At 41.3% G+C, this 27,641-nt stretch overlaps 2 protein-coding genes across 17 annotated transcripts in view; both read right to left on the reverse strand.

Annotated features, from left to right (window-relative positions):
* The window catches only part of OR13P13 (olfactory receptor family 13 subfamily P member 13), a 217,358-nt gene that overhangs the window by 110,087 nt on the left and 79,630 nt on the right, over window positions 1-27,641 (reverse strand). For 7 of the 16 annotated variants that reach the window (XM_059884647.1, XM_059884635.1, XM_059884631.1 and 4 more), the window contains one exon: window positions 23,188-23,242. The exons of 1 other annotated variant lie outside the window; for it this stretch is intronic. The gene's annotated coding sequence lies outside the window, so the exon portion shown is untranslated. 8 more of the 16 variants (XM_059884636.1, XM_059884637.1, XR_009493794.1 and 5 more) reach the window with 6 other exon arrangements.
* On the reverse strand, window positions 4,843-5,790 carry OR10AK15 (olfactory receptor family 10 subfamily AK member 15). The gene has a single exon (NM_001390803.1). It carries the CDS (start codon window positions 5,788-5,790, stop codon window positions 4,843-4,845), a length of 948 nt encoding a protein of 315 aa, NP_001377732.1.

A 27,641-nucleotide genomic window follows, 5' to 3' on the forward strand; every position in this document is an offset into this window, starting at 1 on the left:
CATGCATTCTAGCTATGGGAGAACCAGTGTCATATAGTCACTGACTCAAAGTATAAACTTCATCACTTTATTCCTTACTTTTATTTTTGTAATTTATATTATTTTGGGCTGCACTGGGTCTTTGTTGTTGCACAGGCTTTCTCTAGTTGCAGAAAGCGGGGCTACTCTGCAGCTGCAGTGCATGGGCTCTTCATTGCAGTGGCTGCTCCTGTCGTGGAGCAGTCTCCAGCAGTTGCCGCACAGGGGCTCATTCGTTGTGACTCTCGGACCCTAGAACTTGGCAGGTGTCAGTAGTTGGGGGTGCAGGCTCAGAAGTTGCAGCTCATGGGGTCTCGAGCACAGCCTCGGTAGTTGTGGCTCATGGACTTAGTTGTCGCATCATGGCATGTGGAAAATTCCCAGACCAGGGGTCAAACCTAAGTCCCCTGCATTGGCAGGCTGACTCTTACCCACTACACCACCATGGAAGTCCCACGCTCACTTTAAAGGAGTATGTAAGACAGGGGCCTATTCCTTCAAGGCATTGTTACCTGCGAACAGCAATAACTGAGTCTTAATAAGCCATTCTACCTTTCAGTTAGGGCAGTTTATTCTAAGTGTTAGAAGTTACATAAGGCCATTGAGTCTATGAGACCAAAGCTGTAAAATGAGTTCTTTGACCAGATGCAATGCTGTGGGGGTTCCTTGATAGTGGCTTGGGCACTCTGAATTCATAAATAATGATGCTAGCAAAAGGTCTATAATCAGGGGAAGAAAAGCATATCTAGAATCTACCTGTTCCTATGAAGACAGATCACTGCCCCCTCCATGATGAAAGAGATCCAATATAATCAGGTGCCAGCCTGCTCTCCTGGGGAATGGTGCCATATAGCTGACCTCTGATATCTGCTGAAGAAGCACTCATCAGCAGTGGTAGCCAGGTCAGCCACAGAAAAGGGAAGTCCATGCACTGAGCCCACGTGGACAGCTTCTATCCTTGCCTTCACCGACATTTTGTTCACGTGCCTACTCAGTAAGTGTCTGGGGAGAAAGCCTGAATGACATCCAGAGAGCGTGTCATTTTTCCCCCCTGATTTATCTCCTCTGTAGCTGATACCCTTTCATGAACATTCATGTGGGACACACATAGCTGATGTCCACTTGGAAGTTCATCCACATACGTCTCCCCTCTCCCCAAACTTTCTCGCTACCAATCTCTGAATCTTGTTATGGAGTAGTTATTTAATAGCTTTCTCTTGTTTTCTTATTTTCCTATGCAAATTAGCTGGTTTAAACATTCTATCTTTAAAAGTTTTAATTTTGGTAATCTACATTTCCCTAAGAAATTATTCATTTCATCTAGTCTGCAATTTTATTTGCATAGGGATCAGCAAACAGAGAAAGCAGACTTGTGGGACTTAAGTTTCGTGCACAGCAAAACACAGCATATAAGTGGTAGTTTACCAATCTGCCCATTTACCAATCTACCAACCTATTTAATGATGTCAGAAACCTTGAGATCATTAGTGTAGAAATGGGTCAAAGGGGCAAAGAATTTGGAGAGGCTGACATTTCAGTTTAGCAGCAAAGTATTTCCCCCAAAGAGATGACCCGAGTCCCACCAGACAGAATGGTGTTATGACCCACTTTGCTGTTTTCTTTGTTCAAGGGAACAGGGGGAAAAATAAAAAATAAAAATAAAACAAAAGCCAACAACTCTCATAAAGTCCAAGTTAACAGAGAATTAATTAATAACATTTTTAACCTTAAGTATCTATACACTATATACTCCCAAGTGTCTATACACTTTCTAAGAACGGCTGGTTTGTGGACTGTAAATGTCCATGAGGGCAAGGGCTGTAACTTCCTGTCACCAGTGCCAGGGATCGGTGACAACAGTTGACAATCAATGGCCCCCATCAGTGGACTGCAAGCAAAGACAGTGGTACAAGTAGTTTAAAATGTTGATAACTTCCTTGATTTCTCCCCTTTCCACCTACAAGCCAAGCTATCAGATGCTCTTACTTCTTCCCTCAAAACATCTTTCAGCATCTCCCCGCTCACTGCCACCATCAAATCTAGCACCTTCAGAAATTACGCCTAGCTCTCCTCTACTGAGTGTTCCTCTTCAGTCCAATCCCCTCATTGATACTCTACAAATGCTGTGTTACCCTCTCTTGTCTACTCCATTCCTTATCCCTCATTCTTAAAAATTAAGGTTGCTTCTATTTAAGGTAAAATCTATCATCCTGAATTACAAACTCTCTTACTATCTGTCCTAAATGAAAGAAAAATAAACCTCATCACACTTTAGCCACAAGACTCATCTCCCCATTACCCTGGTCCCTGGGACCAGGTAGACTTTGCCACCAGGTAGACTTTGCACCTTCTGGAAGGAACTCCAAAAACCAGGAAGACCTCCTCCCCATTATCCAGGCAGTCCCCTTCTCCACAAAGATAAAGCAGGAAACTTTCAATAGTTGGAAGTCCCTTCCACCAGCCACATAGCTTCCTATCCTTTCCTCAGATGGAGGGAACGCCAACAGCCCATGGGACCCTTCACTTTCTGCCTGAAACCCTCTGGAACTGCTGTCTGGAACTTTGCCACATCATTGATGCCGCAGAACACATCCATTCAAATCAACACCGAGCCCAGCCCTGTTATAACTCTCAGTAAGTGCTTTGGAACCATCAATTCAGTTCAGTTAAGTCACTCAGTCGTGTCCGACACTGGGCAACCCCATGAATCGCAGCACGCCAGGCCTCCCTGTCCATCACCAACTCCCAGAGTTCACTCAGACTCACGTCCATCGAGTCAGTGATGCCATCCAGCCATCTCATCCTCTGTCGTCCCCTTCTCCTCCTGCCCCCAATCCCTCCCAGCATCAGAGTCTTTTCCAATGAGTCAACTCTTTGCATGAGGTGGCCAAAGTACTGGAGTATCAGCTTTAGCATCATTCCTTCCAAAGAAATCCCAGGGCTGATCTCCTTCAGAATGGACTGGTTGGATCTCCTTGCAGTCCAAGGAACTCTCAAGAGTCTTCTCCAACACCACAGTTCAAAAGCATCAATTCTTCAGCACTCAGCCTTCTTCACAGTCCAACTCTCACATCCATACATGACCACAGGAAAAACCATAGCCTTGATTAGACGGACCTTTGTTGGCAAAGTAATGTCTCTGCTTTTGAATATGCTATCTAGGTTGGTCATAACTTTCCTTCCAAGGAGTAAGCGTCTTTTAATTTCATGGCTGCAATCACCATCTGCAGTGATTTTGGAGCCCAAAAAATTAAAGTCTGACACTGTTTCCACTGTTTCCCCATCTATTTCCCATGAAGTGGTGGGACCGGATGCCATGATCTTCGTTTTCTGAATGTTGAGCTTTAAGCCAACTTTTTCACTCTCCACTTTCATTTTCATCAAGAGGCTTTTGAGTTCCTCTTCACTTTCTGCCATAAGGGTGGTGTCATCTGCATATCCGAGGTTATTGATATTTCTCCTGGCAATCTTGATTCCAGCTTGTGTTTCTTCCAGTCCAGCGTTTCTCATGATGTACTCTGCATAGAAGTTAAATAAGCAGGGTGACAATATACAACCTTGAGGTACTCCTTTTCCTATTTGGAACCAGCCTGTTGTTCCATGTCCAGTTGTGATATTATAATTTCCTTACTGTAAACCTCTCCATGTATCTGTCTTGGTTTCCATGGGGCCTGGTACTGGTTGGATCCATCTTAATGAATGCTCAAGAAATATTGGAATTGACTCATCCCACGATCTGGGTCACCAATGATGCATGAAAGAAAGTTGGATGCCCGTGCTAAGTCTCAGGCTCAGAGCCCCAAGTAGGCTGCACCCAAGCAATAACATTTATTCTTCTATGCTTTTCTAATATATTTTAGGGTTCACAGAAGATTCACAAGTTTTTCTTGTGAGAAGAATCACACAAGATTCACAAGTGAATTCACAGAAAATTCACAAGTCACTCCACCTACTGTGACATAGAATGGCATTACCAACTCAACAGACATGAGTTTTATCAAACTCCAGGAGACAGTGAAGGCCGGGGAAGCCTGGGGTGCTGCAATTCATGGGGTTGCAAAGAGTCAAACATGACTTAGTGACTGAATAATGAAAAAATATAATTTTATATAGGATATTGCCATAAGCTGTATTTTTCTCCTATGCATACATATTTTACTCACATGGTTCCATGCTGTATATTCTTTGCATTAACCTGTTGTATAACATATTATTCTATTTTTTTCTGATTATTCTGTCAGATTCTTCAAAAAAACGTATTAAAACATTAGGGAGGGAGGTGGGAGGCAGATTCAAGAGGGAGGGGACATATGTATACCTATAACCGATTCATGTTGATGTATGGCAGAAACCATCACAATATTGTAAAATAATTATCCTCTAATTCAAAAAAATTTTTAAGGGAAAAATGAATTAAAACATTAACAAATGTTTGAGAGTATTAATACAAATCATGTGTTAATATTTCAGCCATTATTCCTTTTTCTCAGTCATAAGACTGGCATTTCCAGATAAGACCTCCTCCTTCAGGCCGCATCCAAGAATCAAATGGCAGAAGATCACAGTCTACTTACAACTGACATGGAAAATGAACAATAAATGAATTTTCACTGTTGTAAGCCACTAAGACTAGGGAGCTATTTCTCATTGCACCATAATGTAGCAAGTTGATCAAGATAGCCATGTTAGTTTCATTTCCCACCTTTGTTCAACTGACCAAATACTACATTGGTTCACATGTATAATGTTGGTTTCATACATTATAGATACTCCACCTTTTCTCGATATTGGGCATTCTATCTTAGATTCTGCCTGTCTCCTAATTCAACAGATCACTCTACTCTTACCCATCACTTTGAGAAAAGCCCCCTTGATGTTCTTGTTCCTCAGACTGTAGACCACAGGGTTGAGGAGGGCAGAGAAGACATTATAAAAGAGTGAGATCTGCTTGTCTCGCTCAGGGGAATACCTCGAATTGGGCTTCATGTAGATGTAGATGGCTGGAGCATAGAAGAATGTGATCACAGTCAGGTGGGAGGCACAGGTGGAGAAAGCCTTGCAGCGGGCCTGCATGGACTTAATCTTGAAAATGGCCTGGGAAATACAGATGTAGGAGGCCAGAATGAGTGAGAGTGGGGCAACAACCATGAAGACACTGATGACCGAATCCACCATTTCAATGACATGAGTATCCACGCAAGCCAAATTTCGTACTGAAGGGCCTTCACAGAAGTAGTGGTTGACCATGTTGGGCCCACAGTATGGCAGTCTCATGGTGAAAAAAGTGTGGATCAGAGAGAAGAAGAAACCACAGGCCCAGGTCCCAGCTGACAGTCGTGTGCACAGGCCCCAGCTGAGGATGACAGTATAACGCAGTGGATAGCAGATGGCCACGTACCGGTCAAAGGCCATGACGACAAATAAAATGCACTCAGTCAGGCCCACAGCACCAAAGATGCACATTTGTAGCCAACAACCAGCAAAGGAGATGGTCTGAGATCGAGAAAGAAGATGCACCAGCATCTGGGGCACAGTGGTGGTGACACAGCCCATATCCAGCAGGGAGAGGATACAGAGGAAGAAGTACATGGGAGTGTGGAGATGCGTGTCCAGGCATATCAGGGTGATGATGAGCCCATTGCCAAGGACTGAGCTGAGGAAAAGAAGAAGGAAGGCACTGAAGAGGGCCCTGTTGGTCGTGGGGTCACTGGAGAAGCCACGCAGGATAAATTCAGAAACCCAGCTTTGGTTCTGCCCTGGAGGCATCCACATGGTGGGCCTATAGGAGAATCACATTAATTTAAATGCCATCTAAAATATGATAGTTTAGTAAGATCTGGCGGCAGAAGCTCTGGGATTTTAATTTTGAGCCCACTGCTCATTTAGTGCCTTGCAGTTACTTAACCACTCTAAGCCTCAGGCTCCTCATCTATTCAGTTCAGTTCAGTTCAGTCCCTCAGTCGTGTCCGACTCTTTGCGATCTCATGAACTGCAGCACACCAGGCCTCCCTGTCCATCACCAACTCCCAGAGTTTACCTAAACTCATGTCCATTGAGTTGATGATGCCATCCCACCATCTCATCCTCTGTCATCCCTTTCTCCTCCTGCCCTCAATCTTTCCCAGTATCAGGGTCTTTTCAAATGAGTCAGTTCTTCGCATCAAATGTGGCTAATAACACTCCGGAAGCTGGTGATGGACAGGGAGGCATGGCATGCTGCAGTCCATGGAGTCTCAAAGAGTCAGACAGGACTGAGCAACTGAACGGAATAACACTCATCTCTCAGGGTTTTTAGGAAGATTTGGGATGATGTATATGAAGTATCTCATATTAACACAATGCCTTAAAACCCTAAATAGTAGTAAATGCCCATTTGCAATCTCCCCAGTCTTACTCCCCACCCCTCAGTGGATGAACTGGTCACTCAAATGTCTAGCAACAATCAATTTACAGCTATCCACTCCAGCCCCCAAACCTGCAGAAATGGCCTTCCCTTCTGCCTTAGAGATCATTTGTCTGGATGTGCTACAAGCTTCTCCTTACCCTGTAAACTTGTCTCTTTAGCAGATGACAGTGGGAGGCATTTCCAATAGAGGGAGATACCAGGGCAATGAAATGATGGCAGCAGGAAGGCACTTAGGTTGGGACTTCAATTCTCCTTCCTTAGTTACTCAGGCGGAGAGCCAGCTGATTGGTGTGGACCAGTCATGGTCACATACTCAGGCTACACACACTCTCCCCACCCAGTGGCCACTTCTAGGAGAGCTCTGGCCTGTGGCTCCATCCCTACTCCCAGTAACAAACTGTATTCTTGTGGCAGTCACACCCTCTTTGAAAAAGTTTGAGCTCAGTCTTTTTTTCTCTGGTGGAGGAAGATAGGAGAAGAGCAGGAGGAAGGAGGGAAGTATCTTCTAAATCCTTAGCCCCTGTGTATTCTTCTTAAGCCACAAGGTAGAAGCTCCTTTATATATAAATTTATATATATATATATTCCTATTTCTAGATCTCAGAGACTTCTCTTTTATCCCTTTCAGCAGTTTTACCAGTTAAAATTTTACCAGTTAAAATTCTATGTATTAAATTTTCCCTGTTCACATTACTGTTGTGTTCTGTCTTCTGCCAGGATCCTAATTGATGCAGACGCTAAATCTATGGGGATGGAATTTGATAAGGAATAGAATTTACACAGTTACAAGACATCTATCCATAAAGCAATTACAAAAGTAAAAAGTGGTAGCTATCAGTGGAAAAACTGGACAACATCTTAACTGAGTGATTAAAATTAATGTCACCAATAAGAATCAGATAGACATTATGTGTCTCCATATGTGAAAATCTAACAATATATCACCTACATATTTTCAGCCAAAAAAAGCAAAATCTAAATCTGATCATGAGTAAACATCATAGAAACCTACATTGAGGAATATTCTATAAAGTAATTAGCTTCTGATCTTTAAAAAATAACTGTCATGAAAGGCAAAGAAGGCTAAGAATGTATAATAGACACAAGGCAATTAAAAAATAACAACTAATGCAAAAGTAGACCTGCCAGGGGGAATGCTACAAATAATATTAATATTAGTTTGACAATTGATAAAACTGGAATATGAGTTAGATTAGTTTAGATAAGTGCATCAGTGTTACAATCCCTGTGGTTGATAGCTACTATATAAGAGAATGGGCTCCCCAGGTGGCACTAGTGGTAAATGCAGGAGGCGTAATAGACAGGGTTCAATCCCTGGGTTGGGAAGATCTCCTGGAGGACGGCATGGCAACCCACTCCAGCATTCTTGCCTGGAGAATCCTACGGACAGAGGAGTCTGGCAGGCTACGGCCCAAAGGGTCACACAAAGTCAGATACAACTGAAGCGACTTAGCACATAATACATAAGAGAATATCCTATTCTCTTACATATTAGGAACTATTCTCTGAAGAATTGGAGGGTAAAGGAACATGATATTTGTAAATTATTCTCAGAAAATTCTGAAAATTATAATAATAACTGCTGAAAATCAATAAATCCAAGTATTAGGGGCATACAGGATTTCTTTGTAGTACTCTTTCAGCTTCTTTGATGGTTAAGTCACTTCCAAAAAAAGTTTTTAAAAATAATTTTTAATGTTAAATAAAAACTTTTTCAGACAAACAAAATATGAGATCATTTAAAAGGGAGTTCTTCACACAGAAACAAAGTGTCTGAAACACAAAAATGCAAAAAGAAATGAAGAGTCCCTCAGGGAAAGGATAGATATGTATTAATAATGAATGCAAATCAATAATAAAAATTTGTGGGATTTAAAACAAATCAAAGACAAGATATGGCAAAGAACAAAAGAATAAGAAATAGAAGGGGTAAGTAGAGTTAGTGTTCTAAATATTTAGCATAACTGGAAAAGGGGTAAAATGAACCACTTGCATTAGACTGTGATAAGTCAAAGATTTATGTTAACATATCTAGGAAAAATCAATAAAAGAATAAATAATATATAGCCAACAACCTAAAATAGAAGAAAATGAACTAATAAAATATTCATCAATCCAGAATAATGCTCTTTTGAGTGAGGAAAAAGATCAAATATAAAATAGATAAGTCAATAGAAAATAGTGGAATTTAGTATGTAGTTAATTACTTTAAATGAAAAAGGACTAAAGATTTTCATCAAAGGTTATTTTCAAATGGAGTTTTTAAAACCTATATGTTATCCACCAGAAACATTATTTGCTCGTTCTGCAATATGTAAATATGTCTAAATAACATGTTGCTCAAGTTAACAATGTTACATCAATTATACCTCAATAAAGTTGTATTTCTTTTTGAAATACACCTTAATACAAGGTCAGACACTCTAGGAAGAAAAATTGCCCTGCAAACATTAACCAAAAGAAACTTTGTAGATTCATAGAGCACTTACAGAAATTAACTGTGTGTTACATCATAAGTGTAAATTTTAAAAAATCCAAAGGGTGAGAATCATTCAGAGTATACTCTTAACCATGAGATAGGCTAGGAGTCAAAGTAAATATAACAGGTAAGTACCAGACTCGTTCAAAATTATTATAGCATATACTTCTAAATAATTTATGGGATAGAAAAAATCAAAATGAAAATTAGTATATGTTAAAATAAATAATGATATAAATAACATTATCAGAGCTTAGGAGAAATTCTCTAGTCTTAAATCCATATGTTAGAATATGCTAAAATAAAAATTAAACAACTAAACCTTCATCTCAAGAAACTAGAAAAGAAGCCTTAAATCAAAACCAAAAAACAGTTGAAAGAAGGAAATAATAAAGATATGAGCATAAAACAAGGAAATAGTAAACAAGGCTACAATCAATAAAAACTGACAGAGCCTGAAATTCACTTTCTGAAATAATTTATAAGCTATTAGCAAGATTAATAAAGAAATTATATAAAATACAAATTACCCGCATCAGGGGTGAGGAGGGGAACATTACTATAGATCCTACTGTCATTTTAAAGCTAATTTTAAAAATTACAAACAATTTTATTACAATAAATTTGATAATCAAACAAAATGGACAAATGGAAACACAAATTACCAAAGCTGACAAACAAGAACTCAGAAGTTCTTCTGAAAACTTCAGAAGAAAAAATCAGAAGAATCCACTATCTTTCCAAAAAGGTGAATCTATAATTTCCTAGAAAGAAAACTTTAGACTCAAGATAGATTTACTGGTAAATTTTTCTAACATTTAAGAGAGGAATAATAGCAATCATAACAAATTCTTTCAAAGCATAGGAAAAAAATGTGAATATTAACCAGCTCATTTTATAAGACTAGTATAAACGCAATACAAAGAATAACGAAAACATATAAGAAGGAAAAAGCACAAATGAATCTCTCTCATGGGGACTGCTGCAAAATTTCTTTACAACATATTAGCAAATTTAATTTAGCAATATATTAAAAAGGATAATATATCACAATCAAATTGGGTTTATTAAAGAATTCAAGGTTTATTTAGTAAACAATGTAATTCATCTGATTACAGGAAGTAAAGGAGAAAAATTATGTGATTAACTTAGATATAGAAAAAGCATCTGGCAAAAAAAAGTCAACAGTCAATTAAGATTATAAATAAACTTTTTAGCGAAGTAGAAATAGAAGGGAACTTTCTTAATGTAATAAATATCATCTCCAGTAAAGAAGAAGCAGCCTACAGCAACTATCATACTACCTGGTGAAGCACTGATAACTTACTCTCTAACACTGAAAGTGAAACAAAAATGTTCACTCTTACTATTTCTTTTGACTATTGTATTAGTGGTCCTAGGTAGTGAGATAAGTCAAGAGAAATAAACAAAAGACCAAAGGATTGGAAAGGAAGAACAATCATTATTTGCAGAACACCTAATTGTATAGGTAGAAAACTTTTACAAACCCAAAGAGAAATTGGAATTAATAAGTATACAAAAACCCAACATCTCTCTCTATACCAGGAGCTAGAAAATTACTTATAAGAGCATTTAAAAAAATAAACATGTATTAATAACTTTAATAAAATATGTGTAGAAAAACATTATTTAGAGAAATAAAGGTAGAGCCAAGTAATTGGAGGAATATGCCATGTTCGTGCATGAGGGGTATGCAGGACAATTCAACATTATCAATATGTTTAATTGATTTATAGATTCAGTCCCCATCTAAACCTCAACAACTTTTTTCCATAGAAAACTGACACGTTGGTTGTAATATTTATACGGAAATTCTAAAGAATCTTGAAGGATAAAACAAAACCTGAAGGACTTATCAGATATTAACACTTACTATGGGGCTTCCCTGATGGCTCAGTTGGTAAAGAATCTGCCTGCAATGCAGGAAACCCCAGTTTGATTCCTGGGTTGGGAAGATCCCCTGGAGAAGGGATAGGCTACCCACTCCAGTATTCTTGGACTTCCCTTGTGGCTCAGTTGGTAAAGAATTCACCTGCAATGCAGGAGACCCTAGTTAGATCCCTGGATTGGAAAGATCCCCTGGAGATGGGAAAGGCTACCCACTCCAGTATTCTGGCCTAGAGAACTCCATGGACTGTATAGTCCATGGGGTCACAGAGTCAGACGTGACTGAGTGACTTTCAACACTTACTATAAATCTGCAATAACTAAGCTAGCATGACATTGGCACAAAAATAAACCGGAGATACTATTTATGGAACAAAATAGAGTCCATCACAGACCTGTGAATATAGAGCCATTTGATTCATGACAAAGCTGATTCTACAACACAATGTGGAAAGCATGGTCTTTTCAACATATTCTGCTGGATCCTGTGGATATTCACACAGGCAACAAAAATTCATGAAATCCTACCTCACATGGTACACAAAAGCTAATTCCAGATATACTATAGCTTTAAATGGTAAACACAAAACAAAGATTTTTAGAATCAAACACAAAAACATATCTATGTCACCTTGTAATAGGCAGAAATTTTTAAACAGGGTGCAAAAAAGCACTAGCCATAGAGAAAAAAAATGATAAATTATTTATCTTGGTATAATCATATATACCACATATAATTATATAAAATTATATACATATATATACACATATATATATATATAGGCTTCCCTTGTGGCTCAGATGGCAAAGAATCTACCTACAATGCAGGAGACCAGGTCTTAATTCACAACAGCCCAGGTCTCTAGGGGACAGGGGAGTGGGAACTAATCATTGTGGTCCTGCTGTCATTGTTGAGGGCTTCTCCCAGCATAACCAGCATTGTCCTTTCGTGATGTCTCTTAGCTGAACTTGGAGACCTGAAGCTCAGAAAATTATTCATTTTCTGTTTCTAGCTCCTAGAACGTGGTTTGGAACAGACGAACCATCCATACATATTTACTACATGAACAAATGGAAGAAAGAAGGAGGTCTTAGGAAGAAAGAATGGGATGTGAAGTGGGGAAGAAAGACAAGTGGGGAATGTGGGAGCTGCCTGGAGGGATGTTGGGGCAGAAGCACAGAGAGGACCCAGTGGCTGGGTGACCTGGCTACCGCTGACCTCCAGCCCCCACAGATGCCTGGATCCCACCCATAGCCCCAAGCACAGTGACCATCTCACCCCTCAGGCATTCACAGGTTACAGAGAGACTGTCACTTGTTCTTAAGGGAAAGAGACTGAACAGGAAGTGCCCAGGGCAACTGAGTCCAGTGAGCCAGGATTCCAGGCAACCCAGTCTCCAGAAAAGCACCAGGCTTCTGAGAGATGGAAGGATGAATCCCCTGCCTTCTCTGCATTGCTCAGCTCTTTGCACTTGACCTGGCCAGCCGTGGCTCCTGAAGGCCTTGCCTGTCAGATTCTCAGGTGTAGACAGAGGGAGCTTCAGCCACTCCAAGCTTCTCCCAGTGGGCCAAGCCGCTGAGGCTTTATGGTCCTGCCTCCTTACCAGGTTTTTCTGGGAGAGTGGGTGGAGGGCCATCCTTCTGCCACCTGCTACCACCATCCCTGTCTCTGGTGGGGATGCCAAGATGGAATTCTCTGACTGTTGTCAACAAGAACCCCACAAGGAAGAGGTCCCTGTGGACAGAGGAAGAAAAAAACCACACCCTGGTTGGGGAGGCATAGTGACCTGTCTATTTCCTCTTCCAGCCTTCTGAGGGATATGACTGGCTCAGGGGAGAGGCTATTGTACTTGGTCACCTCGTAGCGATGACAAGAACTGAAGGCCTCATGCTGATTGTCCTCTTACCTTCTAAACCTCATGTCCAACTTGTCAATTAGACCAAGAATGAGTCAAATCCCTATTCCCTATTGAACCACCTTGGGGAAATCAAAATCTTCCTCCATTCTGCAGAACAACTTGGACATGATGATACTTATGAGTTGACCATGGAGAACAAACCTTATACAGATCTTGAACCAGGTCCTGGCAAAAGGTATCTGGAAAGTAGCATCAGCTTCATGGTACATACAAAGAAGTCAAGGGCCAGTGGAGACAAGAAACTGCCCAAGGACTCATGTCCTCTAAGGGCACAAAGAGAATCTGAATCAGGATCTGTCATGTTCTAGCTCCCGTTCTCTTAAACTTGGGTTATTCTGCCTCCATTTTCACCTCTGGAAAATGACAGGAATAATATCTTAATAACCCAACTTTCTGTGGTTGTTGAGAGAATTGAGTGAGACAGTGTGGTGAAATTCCTGCACAAGTCTTGCCTGTGCCGCCCATGACCGAGTTCCCATCCTGCCTTCTGTCTGTGCCTCAGTTCCCCATCCCTTCAGGAAGAGAAGTTTGGGTTCAGAGGTCCCTCTCCGTCAGCCACAGGTCACCAGAGTCATGCACTGACTTTTCAGAAATGCTGTGGGATGGTGTTAAACGAGGTCATTACTGAAGTTGAGTACATAAACTGTAATTAAGTCAAGTATGTTAAAAACAAAAATCAATGGACCTTGAAAGCACTATGCTATCTGAACTAAGTCAGGCAGAGAAAAACAAACACTGTGTGATCTCACTTACATGTAGAATCTAAAAGCATGAAATTTGTAGAAGCAGAGTAGAGTATGGATGCCAGGAGCTGGGGGTTGGGGGGTGGGGTGGGAAATGGAGAGGGGTTGCTCAAAGGGCACAAAGAAAGTCCTGTGGACCTAACCAACAGCGTACTGACTCCAGTTAACAATACGCTATTGTGTACTGTAAGAGTGAGGTTTTACACCAAAATAGCAACAACAAGTAATGGTGAAGTGGAGGAATGCCTAAACTAACCTGATTGTGGTAACTGTTTCGCAATATATAAGCGTATCCATTCACTCACTGTACTCCTTAAAGTTACACATAGTTATATGTCAATTAAATCTTAACAGTTAGGAGTGAAAAAAGAAATGAAAAGTCAGTTTATAAAATGAAACACACAAGCAAACAAAAAGGGTAGAAACAAAAGCTCAAAATTCTTCACATCCTGATCATTCTACTACAAAATGCAAACATTCGTTTCCTGTGTTTCAGAAGTTGTCTGCATCACTGGATTTTGATAATGGAAATGCTCTAATAATGGAGAGCTCCATGATCTCTCCCTACCTCTGAGATCAGTGACATCTTGTTTGCTTAACATCTGGCCACGATGGGTGTATCTACCCAACACAGAAACCAGAAAACAATACAACTCAGAACTCCTCCCTCCCCTCCCAGGATGGATTGTTAGGTGCTTCCCAGCACACTGCTGCTTCCAGTCCTGAGTCCTAAGAAGCCAGACGTCTCAGGATGACCTAGTGCTGGAGGCTTCCCACTCTGCTATTGGCAGTGGTTGGGGGAGCGTGCAATGAGCTACCCTTGTCCAGGAGGAGCCCAACCCAGCTCAAACCCTCTCAGCCCAGTCCTCTTGCCTGGCTCCCAGACAGCGAGACACAGCCTGGCACTGTCCTCTGGACCCTCGCCAGCCTCCTCACAGCCCTCAGCAGGGCTGACCATGGCACGTGGAAGACCAGCTCTGCACTCAGGGAGCTCCCAGGCCCCACTGACTCCCACCTTTAGGGATGAAGCCCAAGCTCACTCAGAGCCTACTTTGTACAGGCCTTGGGAGGCAGGGATTTGACAGATGAGAAAACAGGGTCAGAAAGGGTAAGGAACTTCTCCAAACAAGATCAGAGAGGCTGATAACAGGAGGAGCCCAGAAGCATGTGGAGGCCACTGCTACCCCCACTTGGCTCTGTCTTCTGAGGCAAGGTTCAGTTTCCATTTCTCTAAAATGCGGAAGACGCTTTTCTTCTCTCACAGGTGATGATGCAGATCCAGTGATGGTACACGTGAGCCCGATGCTCAGCACAGAATAACCACTTCATGAAAGTTAGTCCCCTCCCTGTGTCTACTTCCTGATCCCCCTTCCCATTCCTTCTTCCTGGAATCACACCTTACAGGGAGGGGACACATTTCTTCTTTCATGGCATCCCTGATCCACTGTGTGCCCCTGAACTGTCCCTGGGGTCAGAAATACCTGAGCATTCCATCTGGGTTCTTCTGGTTCTTTGTGAGGCAGATGCGGGGGACTCTGATCCCAAGGCTCCCTGCAACTGTCAGCTGTTCCCCAGACTCAACTACAGTCTCAGAGGACTGCCCTGTGGGCGTCTTCTCCTGTACCCCATCTTCCTCACCGCCCCCCACTCCCCCGCCATACACACACATATGTCCTCCAGCCTGATGGGCCCAGAGATTCAGGGAAGAGAGGGAGTTGGGCCTAGAACTCGGGACAGATGAAAACTTGCCTTGTTAATCCTTTTCTTCAGAACCAGAATGGCAATGATAACCAACTCTTCCCTGATCCAGGCCCTGACTCCTCTTCCCCCGTGTCACTGACCCTCACTTCAGCTCTGAAGAGATAGCCCATGCAGGACCCACTTGCCCATTGGATAGATGAAGAAATTGAGGCCCAAGGAGGTGCGGTGACTTGCCTTAAGTCAGAAGCAATCTAGGATCAAAGATAAGATGAAACTCATGCCATTCTGACTCTTTAAATGACAGAATTACTTAAAAGACTGTCAAGCTTGATCCTACTATCTGTCTACTCTCCATACTCCAGGTAAGTGATACGATCTGGAGGAAATGAGGGATTTGGCAAAGACCATGCAGCTAGATAGTGGGAGAGCCAGAAACAGAGCCCTGTTACGAACCTCTTGGGCTAGGGCTGTGTCCACAATATCACAGGCTTCAGTGCTTGTGTCTAAACTAATGGCTCTACCTGAACTCTAACTGAAATCCTTCCTGCTGTCCTGGAGCTGGTTGTGACCACCAGTGGGGCTGGGCCAGGGGGTGGGGGTGGTTGGTATGAGGAGCAAGACTGGACTCTGGATGTTGAATTTTGAGCCAGGTGGCCCTGCAGGCCTCGAGGAGAAGAGGGTGGGCTGCAAGAAGGGAAAAGCTAGGGCTGTGGCAGTCCTAATATCCAGGGACTCTGTAATTAGCCCCAGACTGAGAATGCTTCTGGGAGGGGTTCCATGGGAATTAGCTCTCCTTTGCTAAGACTGGTGTCCTAGAAAGTTTCTGGGTTTATGTCTGGGGAGGGAGCTGAGGGAAATGGCAGCAGTTGCTGATGGTATAATGATCAAGAGCATCTTAGTGGTCCTTTGGGACAGCCTTGCACACAAAGCACTTTCAGGTATATTTCTCATCAGGTCCTCCCAACACACCTGGGAGGGAGGTGTAATGGTCCCTGTTTTACAGATGATGACAATGATGGAAACAGATAAGAGCACTTGTCATGGACTAAGTCCTGAGGGAGTCATTGATGCTGGTTTTGGTCACTTCACTGCTCTCTAAGTCATAAGGGGCCTTCAAGGTCAACATGTCCAGTTCCCTGCTCTCTTTTACAGCCATGAAAATTGAAGCTCAGAGAAGGAAAGTCACTGGTCTGCATGAGGTAGTGTGTAGGGGATTAGAACCTAGAAGTCCTGCCTCCCAGCCACGGACCCATTCCACTGACTCTGTGCTCCTTCCCTGCTTTGTTCTCTAGAAATTTGAAGAAAGAGCTGTCCATCTGTTTAGTAATAGTTAGTTAGTTGCAGGTATCTTATCATGCATGCCCTCAGCATCTTGATTCCTGGGTATTTGTATCCCCCAAGACTAAATCTTGTGTGAGCCAATGAAAGTACATGTAGGTCAGAGAAGATAATAGGATTGCTGCTGTTTGGTCACTAAGTTGTGTCCAGTTCTTTTGTGACCACATGTACTATAGCCCTCCGGGCTCCTTCTGTCCATAGCATTTCCCAGACAAGAGTGCTGGTGTGGGTTGCGATTTTCTTCTCCAGCAGATCTTTCTGACCCATGGACCAAACCTAGATCTTCTGCATTGGCAAGCAGGTTCTTTACCACTGAGCCACCAGAAAATCCCCTGAAAGCGTTAGTCACTGAGTCATGTCCGACTCTTTGTGACCCCATGGACTGTAGCCTACAAGGCTCCTCTGTCTATGGAATTCTCCAATAATGTCAACAACAAAACAATAACAATGATGGTGGTAATAATAATAAGAGCAAACCTTCTAAGCATTGCCTCTTAGGTGTTTTGCTTACAATAATCCATTAAATATTCAAAATATCCTATGAGTTATTATACAAAATATATAAACAGCTCATATAACTCAATATCAAAAAAATCCAATCAAAAAATGGAAGACCTGAATAGACAGCTTTATAAAGAAGACAGATTGATGCCTAACAAGCAAGTGAAAAGATGCTCATCATCACTAATTATTAGAGAAATGCAAATCAAAATATCAGTAAAATATCACCTGTTAGAATGAATATCATTAAAAATCTACAAATAATAAATGTTGGAGAAGAGGAGGCACAGAACACTTGCACACTGCTGGTAGGAATGGAAATTGGTGCAGCCACTGTGGAAAGTATATGGAGGTTCCTTTAAAAATTAAATATACAACTGCCATATGGTCTAGCTATTGCACTCCTGGGTATATATCCAGGAAAAAAAAAGGAAAAACATGAATTTTAAAAGCTACATGTTCAGAACAGCACTACTTATAGTAACTAATATATGGAAGCAACCTAAATGTCCATGTACAGATGAATTGATAAAGAAGTGATGTATACATACAATAAAATGTTATTCAGCTCCAGCCATAAAAAAAGAACGAGATTCTGCCATTTATAGCAACATGGATGGACCCAGAGAATATTATGCTTACTGAAATGTCAGACAAAGACAAATACTGCATGATAACACTTACATCTAAAAAGGAATCTAAAAAGTAATATGCATTAATGCATATGCAAAAAGAAATAGACTCACAGTTACAGAAAGTGAACTAGTTTTCTATGTGAAGAGGAAAGGGAGAGGGGCAGATTAGGGATATGAGATTAAGACATACATATTATGTATAAACTAGATAAGCAACTAGGATATACTGTATAGCACAGGAAATTAGAGCCAGTATCTTCTAATGACTTTTATTGGAGCATAAGGAACTCAAAAGCCCCTTGATGAAAGTGAAAGTGGAGAGTGAAAAAGTTGGCTTAAAGCTCAACATTCAGAAAATGAAGATCATGGCATCTGGTCCCATCACTTCATGGGAAATAGATGGGGAAACAGTGGAAACAGTGTCAGACTTTATTTTTCTGGGCTCCAAAATCACTACAGATGGTGACTGCAGCCATGAAATTAAAAGACGCTTACTCCTTGGAAGGAAAGTTATGACCAACCTAGATAGCATATTCAAAAACAGAGACATTACTTTGCCCACAAAGGTTCGTCTAGTCAAGGCTATGGTTTTTCCAGTGGTCATGTATGGATGTGAGAGTTGGACTGTGAAGAAGGCTGAGTGCTGAAGAATTGATGCTTTTGAAGTGTGGTGTTGGAGAAGACTCTTGAGAGTCCCTTGGACTGCAAGGAGATCCAACCAGTCCATTGTGAAGGAGATCAGCCCTGGGATTTCTTTGGAAGGAATGATGCTAAAGCTGAAACTCCAGTACTTTGGCCACCTCATGTGAAGAGTTGACTCATTGGAAAAGACTCTGATGCTGGGAGGGATTGGGGGCAGGCGGAGAAGGGGACGACAGAGGATGAGATGGCTGGATGGCATCACTGACTCGATGGACGTGAATCTGAGTGAACTCCGGGAGTTGGTGATGGACAGGGACGCCTGGCGTGCTGCGATTCATGGGGTCGCAAAGAGTCAGACACGACTGAGCAACTGATCTGATCTAATCTGTAAAAACGCTGAATCACTTTGTTGCACACCTGAAATTAATATAATATTGTAAATCAACTATACTTCAATTTTTTAAAAATTCCTATGACAGGTGCTGTAATCTTCATGATTTTGCAGATGAAGAAACTGAGTCATAGAGATTTAGTAGTGTGACAAATGTCCTATAGCCACTGGCAGATTAGGACTATAAATGGTGTGATGTTACAAGTTTAACAACTGGACTTCCCTGGTGGTCCAGTGGTTAAGAATCCACCTTCCAATGAAGGGGACATGGGCTTGATCCCTGTTTGGAGAACTAAGATCACACACCTCAACTACCAAAGTCCATGTGCTCTGGAGCCCACGTGCCACAGCTGGAGAATCTGTGCCCTACAATGGCAGATCCCGCATCCAGCCGTCCTGGTTCTGAGTCAAGGGCTTGTTTCCATGGCACCAGTCTCTCCCAGAACACAAAACAGGAAAAGAGGAAATCCACATCTGTTGAGGCTCAGAAAAGTGATGTGACTTGCCCACCAACACAGCTCACAAGTAGTAGATACAAGAATTAAATCCTAGTGGGCTGACTGCATTACTTCTGTGTTCCCGTCTCACCTGCAAAGCTCAGAGGAACTACCAGGAGCATACACAGGAGTGTTTTGAAACTCAGGATGTAGAAACAGGAGGGACAGGGAACAAGAGCTCTGTGAAGTCAGTTGTGATAGGGTTTGAGGAAGAGTTCTAGTGCTCAGACCTGTGCTGCCCAGAAAACCAGGAGGTAGGGTATATTAGTTTCCTGTTGCTGCTGTAACAAACTGTCACAAACTTAGTGACCTTAAATGACACAAATGCATTCTCTCATAGTTCTGGAGGTCAGATGCCCAAAGTGAACCTTGAGCTAAAATCATGGCGTTTGCAGGTTTGGTTCTTCCTGGAGGCTCCAGGGGAGAATCTCTTCCTGACATCGTCCAGTTTTCAGAGGCTACTTTGGTGTCCCTTGGGTTGCAACCACATCACTCCAACCTCTGCTTCCATGTTCGCATCATCCTCACCCCCTTTGACCTTCTTGCCTTCCTTCTAATAAAGACCCTTGTGACTATATTTAGAGCCCACCTGGTAACCCCAGGACCATCTCCCCATCTCAGAAGATTAATCACACACACAAACTCTGTTTTGCTATATAAGGTAACATTCACAGGCCCCAGGACTTAGGACATCCTTGGGGAGCCATTTTCCAGCCTACAACACAGGGTCTCCAAAAAATCCCCCTCAGTCACTCCCCTAGACGTTTCCTGGTTTGCTGAGGCCCCAGGAAGCTCATCAGCACGAAGCTAATCCAGCAGGCAAATGTGCTCTCTAGAAAGTACACAGAGTCGGTGTAAGGGATACATGGTAACTTGAGGCTCCACCAGGATTTCCAACCCAGACTCTACTTTTGAGTGTGGGGCCGCCTCATCTCTTTGTCAGTGACAATAACAACTGCAAAAGTCCTCAGCCTCCCAGGAATGCAAGATTAGTTTATCACTTGAAAATCAATTAATGTAATATACCATATCAATGGAATAAAACACAGAAACCACATGAGCTCTTACCATGTATTTCAATTTAAAAATGAAATTAAGCAAAGTCTCTTTATAATAGAATCAAAATAATGAAATCCTTAGGAATAAATTTAATAAAAGAAGTACAAAACAATACTCTGAAAACTATAAAACATTGTTTAAAGAAATTGAGATGATCTATATACATAGAAAGACATCTCAGGTTCATGTATCAGAATAATAAACTCTGTTAAGATGTGAATATTTCCTAAATTGTCTACAGATTCAACACAATCCCTATCACAATCCCACTGGCATTTGGCAGAAATTGGAAAGTTGATCCTAACATTCGTAACAACCTAGATGGATGGGATGGGAAGGGAGGTGGGAGAAATGTTCAAATGGGAGGGGACATGGGTAAACCTATGGCTGATTCATGTTGATAGAAACCAATGCAATACTGTAAAGCAATTATCCTTCAAATAAAAATAAATAAAAGTTTTAAAAAGGAAGGGAAAAAAATATTCATATGGAAGTTTAAGGCACCTAGAATAGGCAAAACAGCCTTTGACCAATTTTAAAAGTTACTACAAAACTATAGTAACCAATAATCAAGACACTGTGTTAGTGTCATACGGATTTGCCTATAATTCAGTAGAATAGTATTGATAGTCCAAAAATAGATGTTCACATTTATGGTCAATTGATTTTTGACAAGGATAAATTTTCCAAGATAATTTAATGAGGAAAGAATAGTCCTTTTTATAAAACAAAATTCACATTTTATTTAGGTTGAAATAAACTATACAAAATTTATTTTCTTCACCAAAAATAACAGCAATATTTTCTGTATTATTCCTAGATAAACTACAAAACACTTATTTTTGTAGGTTTTCTAGGCTTTGCTTGTAAATCGAGATGAGGCAGTAGATACGGTCATGGAAATAGACAAATCAGTTGTCAGTATCCATGGCCTCTGATCCTCTCTTGACCATGAAACGGAAGTGTTCAACATATACCTGCCAAAAAGCTTACAAAGACGTAGGCTCAATAAAGGAATGCAAACAGCAATAACCAGATGTGGAACAACAATGGCAGGCTCTTCCATTCAAACTTTAACTTATTGCTTTAACTTCATTTGATAAAGACAAAATCTACACTGAAATCCTTGTTTGACAAGCTCACACGTTTCTCTTACAGTCTGATAATTTTCTTAACTGTCCTTTACAGATTTTTAATAGCATACTTAAAACTTGTACTATTCAAAAGTCAGTCACGAGCTTCATTGTAACATTTTACAAAATGTGGTCCTTCCTTCCATACCTCCTCTAATTTTATTTTTTCAAAGATCTGATAACTTAATACCTGACAATTGGATCCACAGAGATAAACATAATGTCTAAAATAACTAAAACAATTCCAAAGTGCCAATAGCAGAGATCACATAAAAATGTAACATGGTACTTTAAATGCTATATTCTGGAAGAACAGTTTGGTCTCCAAAGCATGGGCATTCAAACAGGCCATTTAAACAGGCAAATTATCAATGACTAATGAACTCAATGGGAGGCCTACAGGTCAAGATATTCAGTGATTATGTGGCCTACCCTTACAATTTTTCTGTAAGATATTTTAAAATTTCTGTATTACAGGTTTTTTTCAAATATCAAGAGAAAGTCTAGGTTAAAAATCTCTTAGACATTCTCAATGGTTTCTGAATTATCTGCCGGAAGCTCTGACTTACTTGTATAGAGTTTGATATACGTATCGAACATTAAATCCAAGTCGTGTTTTATATCAAAATTTATGTTAAGCAAAGCCAAGTTACTTGACATTTGATATGTCAAAGTGTTCCTCAAGTATGCTTTGAGACGCTTTTGCCCACTTTCTAGTGTTCATTCTCAACTTTCATCACAGGAAGAATGCATAGGACCTGCAGCAATGCATAAACATTAGGAAAAAACTTGATGTCTGGTAGATGAAGAGCTTCATAAATAGTGGATGGAAGTTCTATATCTTTCCCTCTGTGTTTCCATTTGATTCTCCAACAATGCAGCTCAGCAGTGTGTCAGAATTAGGTAACTCACTTCGGTACATGTCAGCATGGTGCTCTTCTGATGTATTGAATTTGAGCTGTCCCATGATAGAGGGTACCAGGGATAAGCATTTAAGAGCTTTGTGGTGCTGTTCTGAGAATATATCTTTCAGTTCCTGAATAATGTGTTCCACAGTTGGCACACTTAGAGTTTCTTTATAGTAACTCTCAGAGGTTAGCTGCGGAGAAGGCACTGGCACCCCACTCCAGTACTCTTGCCTGGAAAATCCCATGGACCGAGGAGGCTGGTAGGCTGCAGTCCATGGGGTTGCTAGGATTCGGACACAACTGAGCAACTTCACTTTCACTTTTGACTTTCATGCATTGGAGAAGGAAATGGCAACCCACTCCAGTGTTCTTGCCTGGAGAATCCCAGGGACGGGGGAGCCTGGTGGGCTGCCGTCTATGGGGTCGCACAGAGTCGGACACGACAGAAGCGACTTAGCAGCAACAGCAGCAGCACAGGTTAGCTGAGATTCCGGGTTACTGTGCTGAGCTCTGTGAAATTTCCCTGGGAGTTTCATCTGAAAACAGTTTGGTTGTCAAATCTGTGGCTTTCTCAAGCCAAAGTTCATGATAAACTTCAATATTCCCCATCACTTCATTTAGTGAATGCAGTCAAGCTACTGGTTGCAAAAAAGCCATCAGAAGTTTGCCCCTGAAGATTTTTCCCAAAGCCTCTTGGAAAAGATAAAACATTTTAAAGAACAATAATGGTAACGATGAAATAAAAATCTGTTACCACACTATAGAGCACAAATGCTCAGCCAGCTATACAGTTATTCCATCTAACATTTGTATCAATATTTATGCCATCTAAACTTAAAAAAAGGGCTTGTGGGAGGTCCACTAAGATTTCAAAAGCATCATGCCTACCTGTCCACTGAGAATGGCAAATTTCCTTCAGTTCTTCTCCCCTTTCTTCATTGTTCTGAAAGAGGACAAAAATTACACTTTCAAGCTCTAAAAGCTGTTGTGGTGATTGATGGAAAAAAGAACAAACTTCCTCAATTGTTCCTAATGAGACAGATACTCCCATAACAGGCACTGATTTTGCCAACAACATATTTAAGTCACAAGAGGAGCAGAGTGTGTAGCTTGGGGATATTTCTCTAAAAGTCTAGAAGCAACAACTTTCATTTTGGATAAAAATCCACTAGACACAATGTAAGCCTGGCCACAACAGTACTCCATGTTTAATCCCCATTTCTCAGTTGTTATAGTGTGAAATTTCTGCATCAGCTTCATAAGACAGAAAGCCTACAAATTCCTCTCTCTGGTTGGGAGCTTCATCAACAAACCTCACCCACACAGGCAGGTGCTCTTCCCCTGTGATGTCCACCACATCAGTGATGACGAAAAAGAAGTGAGAATCTCTCACTTACCTGAGGGTTTCTTCCCGAATGTAGCTCTCACAGATCTCTAGCATCTATCTCTGCTGTTTTGGAACAGAACAGTGTGTTAACTGCTGTTGTCTCAAAGCGCTTTCTCAGAACCTCTTCACCAAAACTGATCTGGCACTCTAGCAGCACTTGAAAGCTATCAGGAATAAAAAGACTTTCTTGGATTTCATCAGCTTCATGGCCGTCCAGAGGTATGTTTTGTTTTCCCATAAGAATCAAAATTTTAGATAAAGATTTTAAGTATTCTTTGTTTTCCTTCTCTTCAAGAGTTAAAGATAAAATGTCTTCATCCTGCTCTTTACCCCCTCCTTCTGCACTGGAATTTTGAGCATTGCTGTTGTTTATTTCCTTATGTTTTGGTTCCTGTTCAGAAGTTTCATCAACAGGTCAAGGCCTTTTAAAAAGGCATTCAGAAGTTGAGTCGTTAACACGATCACTTTTTTTCTGTTTCAGTGTCTCAATTTCACCTTTACTCAATTCTTTTTACTCGTTTTCTGTGTCTACTATGTGGATTATTCAAATGGCTGCTAAGATCGAATACTATTGGTATTGCATTATCTCGGAGAATGGTCCCATTAAGGACTAGTTCTGCAGATCATAGAAGTTTCAAAGTGTTTGGCACACGGTTGATAATGTTTATTTAGTTGATTAGGTATTTTATCTTCCAAGTCTGCTCGCCTACAGTTCACCACCTACTTCTGGCATCTGGCCGGATCCCGCGGGAACCTGAAGAAGGCCAGGTCAGACTGCATGCTCTTCCCAGCACAGTTGGGGGCAGCGCAGAAGTTCCACGTTGTCTGCCTGCCGCCAGCCCAACCCCACCACCCCTCTCCCCCCACCTCCCTCGCCTGCTCAGAGCAGCCTGCCTGCCCTTCAGGGCCAGGGAGGGAAGAATAGTCCTTTTAATAAAATGTGCTGAGACAATGAATAGTCATGTTCAAAAGAATGAAGTTGGAACTCTACCTCACATCATTTACAAATATCACTTCAAAATGGAGTAAAGACCTCAATATACCAGCTGAAAATATAAAACTTGTAGAAGACAGCAAAGGGTAAGTCTTATGATCTTGGATTAGGCAATAGTTTCTTAGGACCCCAAATACACAAGCAACAAAAGAAAAAATAAGGATTCTTCAAAATTAAAAACATTTGTGCTTCAAAGGACACCATCAAGAAAGTAAAAAGGCAACCCATGGAATGGGGCTGCCAGAAATATTTGCAAATCATATATGTGAAAAGGATTTTATCTACAATATAAAGAACCCTTGTGCTTAGTCGCTCAGTCATTTCTGACTCTTTATGACCCCTAGGACTCTTTGTGACACCGTGGACTATAGCCCACCAGGCTCCTCTGTCCTTGGGGATTCTCCAGGCTAGAATACTGGAGTGAGTTGCTGTGTCCTCCTCCAGGGGATCTTCCCAACCCAGGGATCAAAGCCAGGTCTCCCACACTGCAGGTGGACCCTTTACCATCTTAGCCACCAGGGAAGCCCAAGAATACTGAAGTGGATAGCCTATCATTTCTCCAGTGGATCTTCCCTGCATTGCAGGCAGTCTTTACCAGCTGAGCTACAATAAAGAATCCTTACAATTCAATAATAAAAACACAAGTAACCAAATGAAAAAATGGGCAAAGGATCTGAATGAACATTTCTCCAAAGAAGATATACAGATGTCCATTAACCACATGAAAAGATGTTCAAGGTCACTGATCATCAGTTCAGTTCAGTTCAGTCCCTCAGTCATGTCTGTCTCTTTGCAACCCCATGGACTGCAGCATGCCAGGCCTCCCTGTTCATTACCAACTCCCAGAGCTTTTTCAACCTCATGTCCATCAAGTCGGTGATGCCATCCAATTATCTCATTCTTTGTCGTCCCCTTCTCCTCCTCCTTTCAATCTTTCCCAGCATCAGAGTCTTTTCAAATGAGTCAGTTCTTCACATCAGGTGGCCAAAGTATTGGAGCTTTAGCTTCAACATCAGTCCTTCCAATGAATATTCAGGACTGATTTCCTTTATGATTGACTAATTGGATCTCCTTCCAGTCCAAGGGACTTTCAAGAGTCTTCTCCAACACCACAGTTCAAAAGCATCATTTCTTTGGTGTTCAGCTTTATTTATGGTCCAGTTCTCACATCCATACATGACTACTGGAAAAACCACAGCTTTGACTAGTCGGACCTTTGGTGGCAAAGTAATGTCTCTGCTTTTTAATATGCTGTCTGGGTTGGTCATAGCTTTTCTTCCAAGGAGCAAGCATCTTTAATCTCATGGTTGCAGTCACCATCTGCAGTGATTTTGGAGCCCAAGAAAATAAAGTCTGGCACTGTTTCCATTGTTTCCCCATCTATTTGCCATGAAGTGATGGGACTGGATACCATAATCTTTGTTTTCTGGATGTTGAGTTTTAAGTCACTTATCATCAGGGAAGTACAAATGAGAAAACAATGAAATATTACTTTACCCCCACTAGGATGGCTATAATCAAAAGCACGGATAATAGCAAGTGTCATGGAGAATGAGAAGAAATTGGCTCTCATTCATTGCTGGTGGGAAAGTAAAATGGTGCAGCCATTTTCGAAACCAATCTGGCAGTTCCTGCAAAGGTGAGACATAGAACTAACACATAACCCAGCCATTCCACTCCAAAGTGTATGCCTAAGAAAAATGAAAACCTATATCCACATAAAAAGAATGTTTATAGCCACACTATGTATAACAGCTAGAACGTGGGAAACCAGATTGTTGCCCTAATGGTCTGGGAGTGAGCGACGAGAATGAAAACAGAACACAAAATCTGGTGCAGTGGGTCAGGAGACCTGCAGCCTCTACTGGACTGAGGTGCAGAGTCCACTCTGAGTCCAGATTTTATTCCTAAATGCAGACTACAAGAATTTCTTTGGCCTTATCTTTCTCAAGACATATTCTGTTTCAACCACATACTCCTAAATGTCATGGATTACACTGACATAGTCCAGATTTCCTTATTTTTATCCCAGGCCATTTCCTTTTGGGGCAAGTCTCGAGAACAATCAGCAAGTGTGTAGGCAGCGTTCATGCCTGGCGCCGACCCAGTGTTCCAAAGTCCATGCTTTCATGATCCCAGTCATACTCCCTTCTGGGTCTGGCCTTGGGGTTTGTAACAAGGCTATTATTCTAAGAAAAGCGTGAAAGATAATTATTAACATAGTTTCTTAATATATGCTGTTTTTCCAGATTCTATTTCTGTGGAACTTCTCAAGGCTGAGAAAGTACGTTATTAGGAATTCCCACTACACCAGATGGTCAAACCCAAAAGATGAGTGGATAAACAAAATGTGGTATAAATGGAATATTATTCAGTCATAAATGGAATAAGAGCCATCCAGAAATGGCTATTATTTAGCCATGAAAAGAAATGAAGTACTGATACATGCTGCAACATGGATGAATCTTAAAGAGGTTATGTTAAATGAATGGAGCCAGCCACAAAAGACCACATATTGTGTGATTACATTTATATGAAATGTCCAAAACAGGCAAACCCATAGAGGCAGGAAGCAGAATAGTGGATCCCTAGGGTTAGGGGGATGCAGAGAATGGGGGGTGATGGCTAAAGTGTATGGGATTTCTTTTTTTGTTTGTTTGTTTATTTATTTTTAATTGAAGAATAATTGCTTTACAGCATTGGTTGGATTTCTGCCACACATCAACATGAATTAGCCATAGTTGTACACGTGTCCCCTCCCTCTTGAACCTCCCTCCATCTCCCACCCTTTCCCATCCCTCTAGGTTGTTACAGAGCCCCAGTTTGAGTTTCCTGAAGAATAATGGAAATGTTTTAAGTTAGTTGTGGTAATAGTAGCATAACTCTGTGAATACACTAAAAACCATGGAATTGTTCACTTCAAATGGGTGAATTGTATGGTATATAAATTATATCCAATAA

The sequence above is a fragment of the Bos taurus genome, chromosome 3 (assembly GCF_002263795.3).
Source record: "Bos taurus isolate L1 Dominette 01449 registration number 42190680 breed Hereford chromosome 3, ARS-UCD2.0, whole genome shotgun sequence".
NCBI lineage: Eukaryota > Metazoa > Chordata > Mammalia > Artiodactyla > Bovidae > Bos > Bos taurus.

Excerpts from the sequence above, each read along its gene's own strand:
- OR10AK15 (NM_001390803.1), bottom strand. The coding sequence starts at position 5,790 with ATGTGGATGCCTCCAGGGCAGAACCAAAGCTGGGTTTCTGAATTTATC.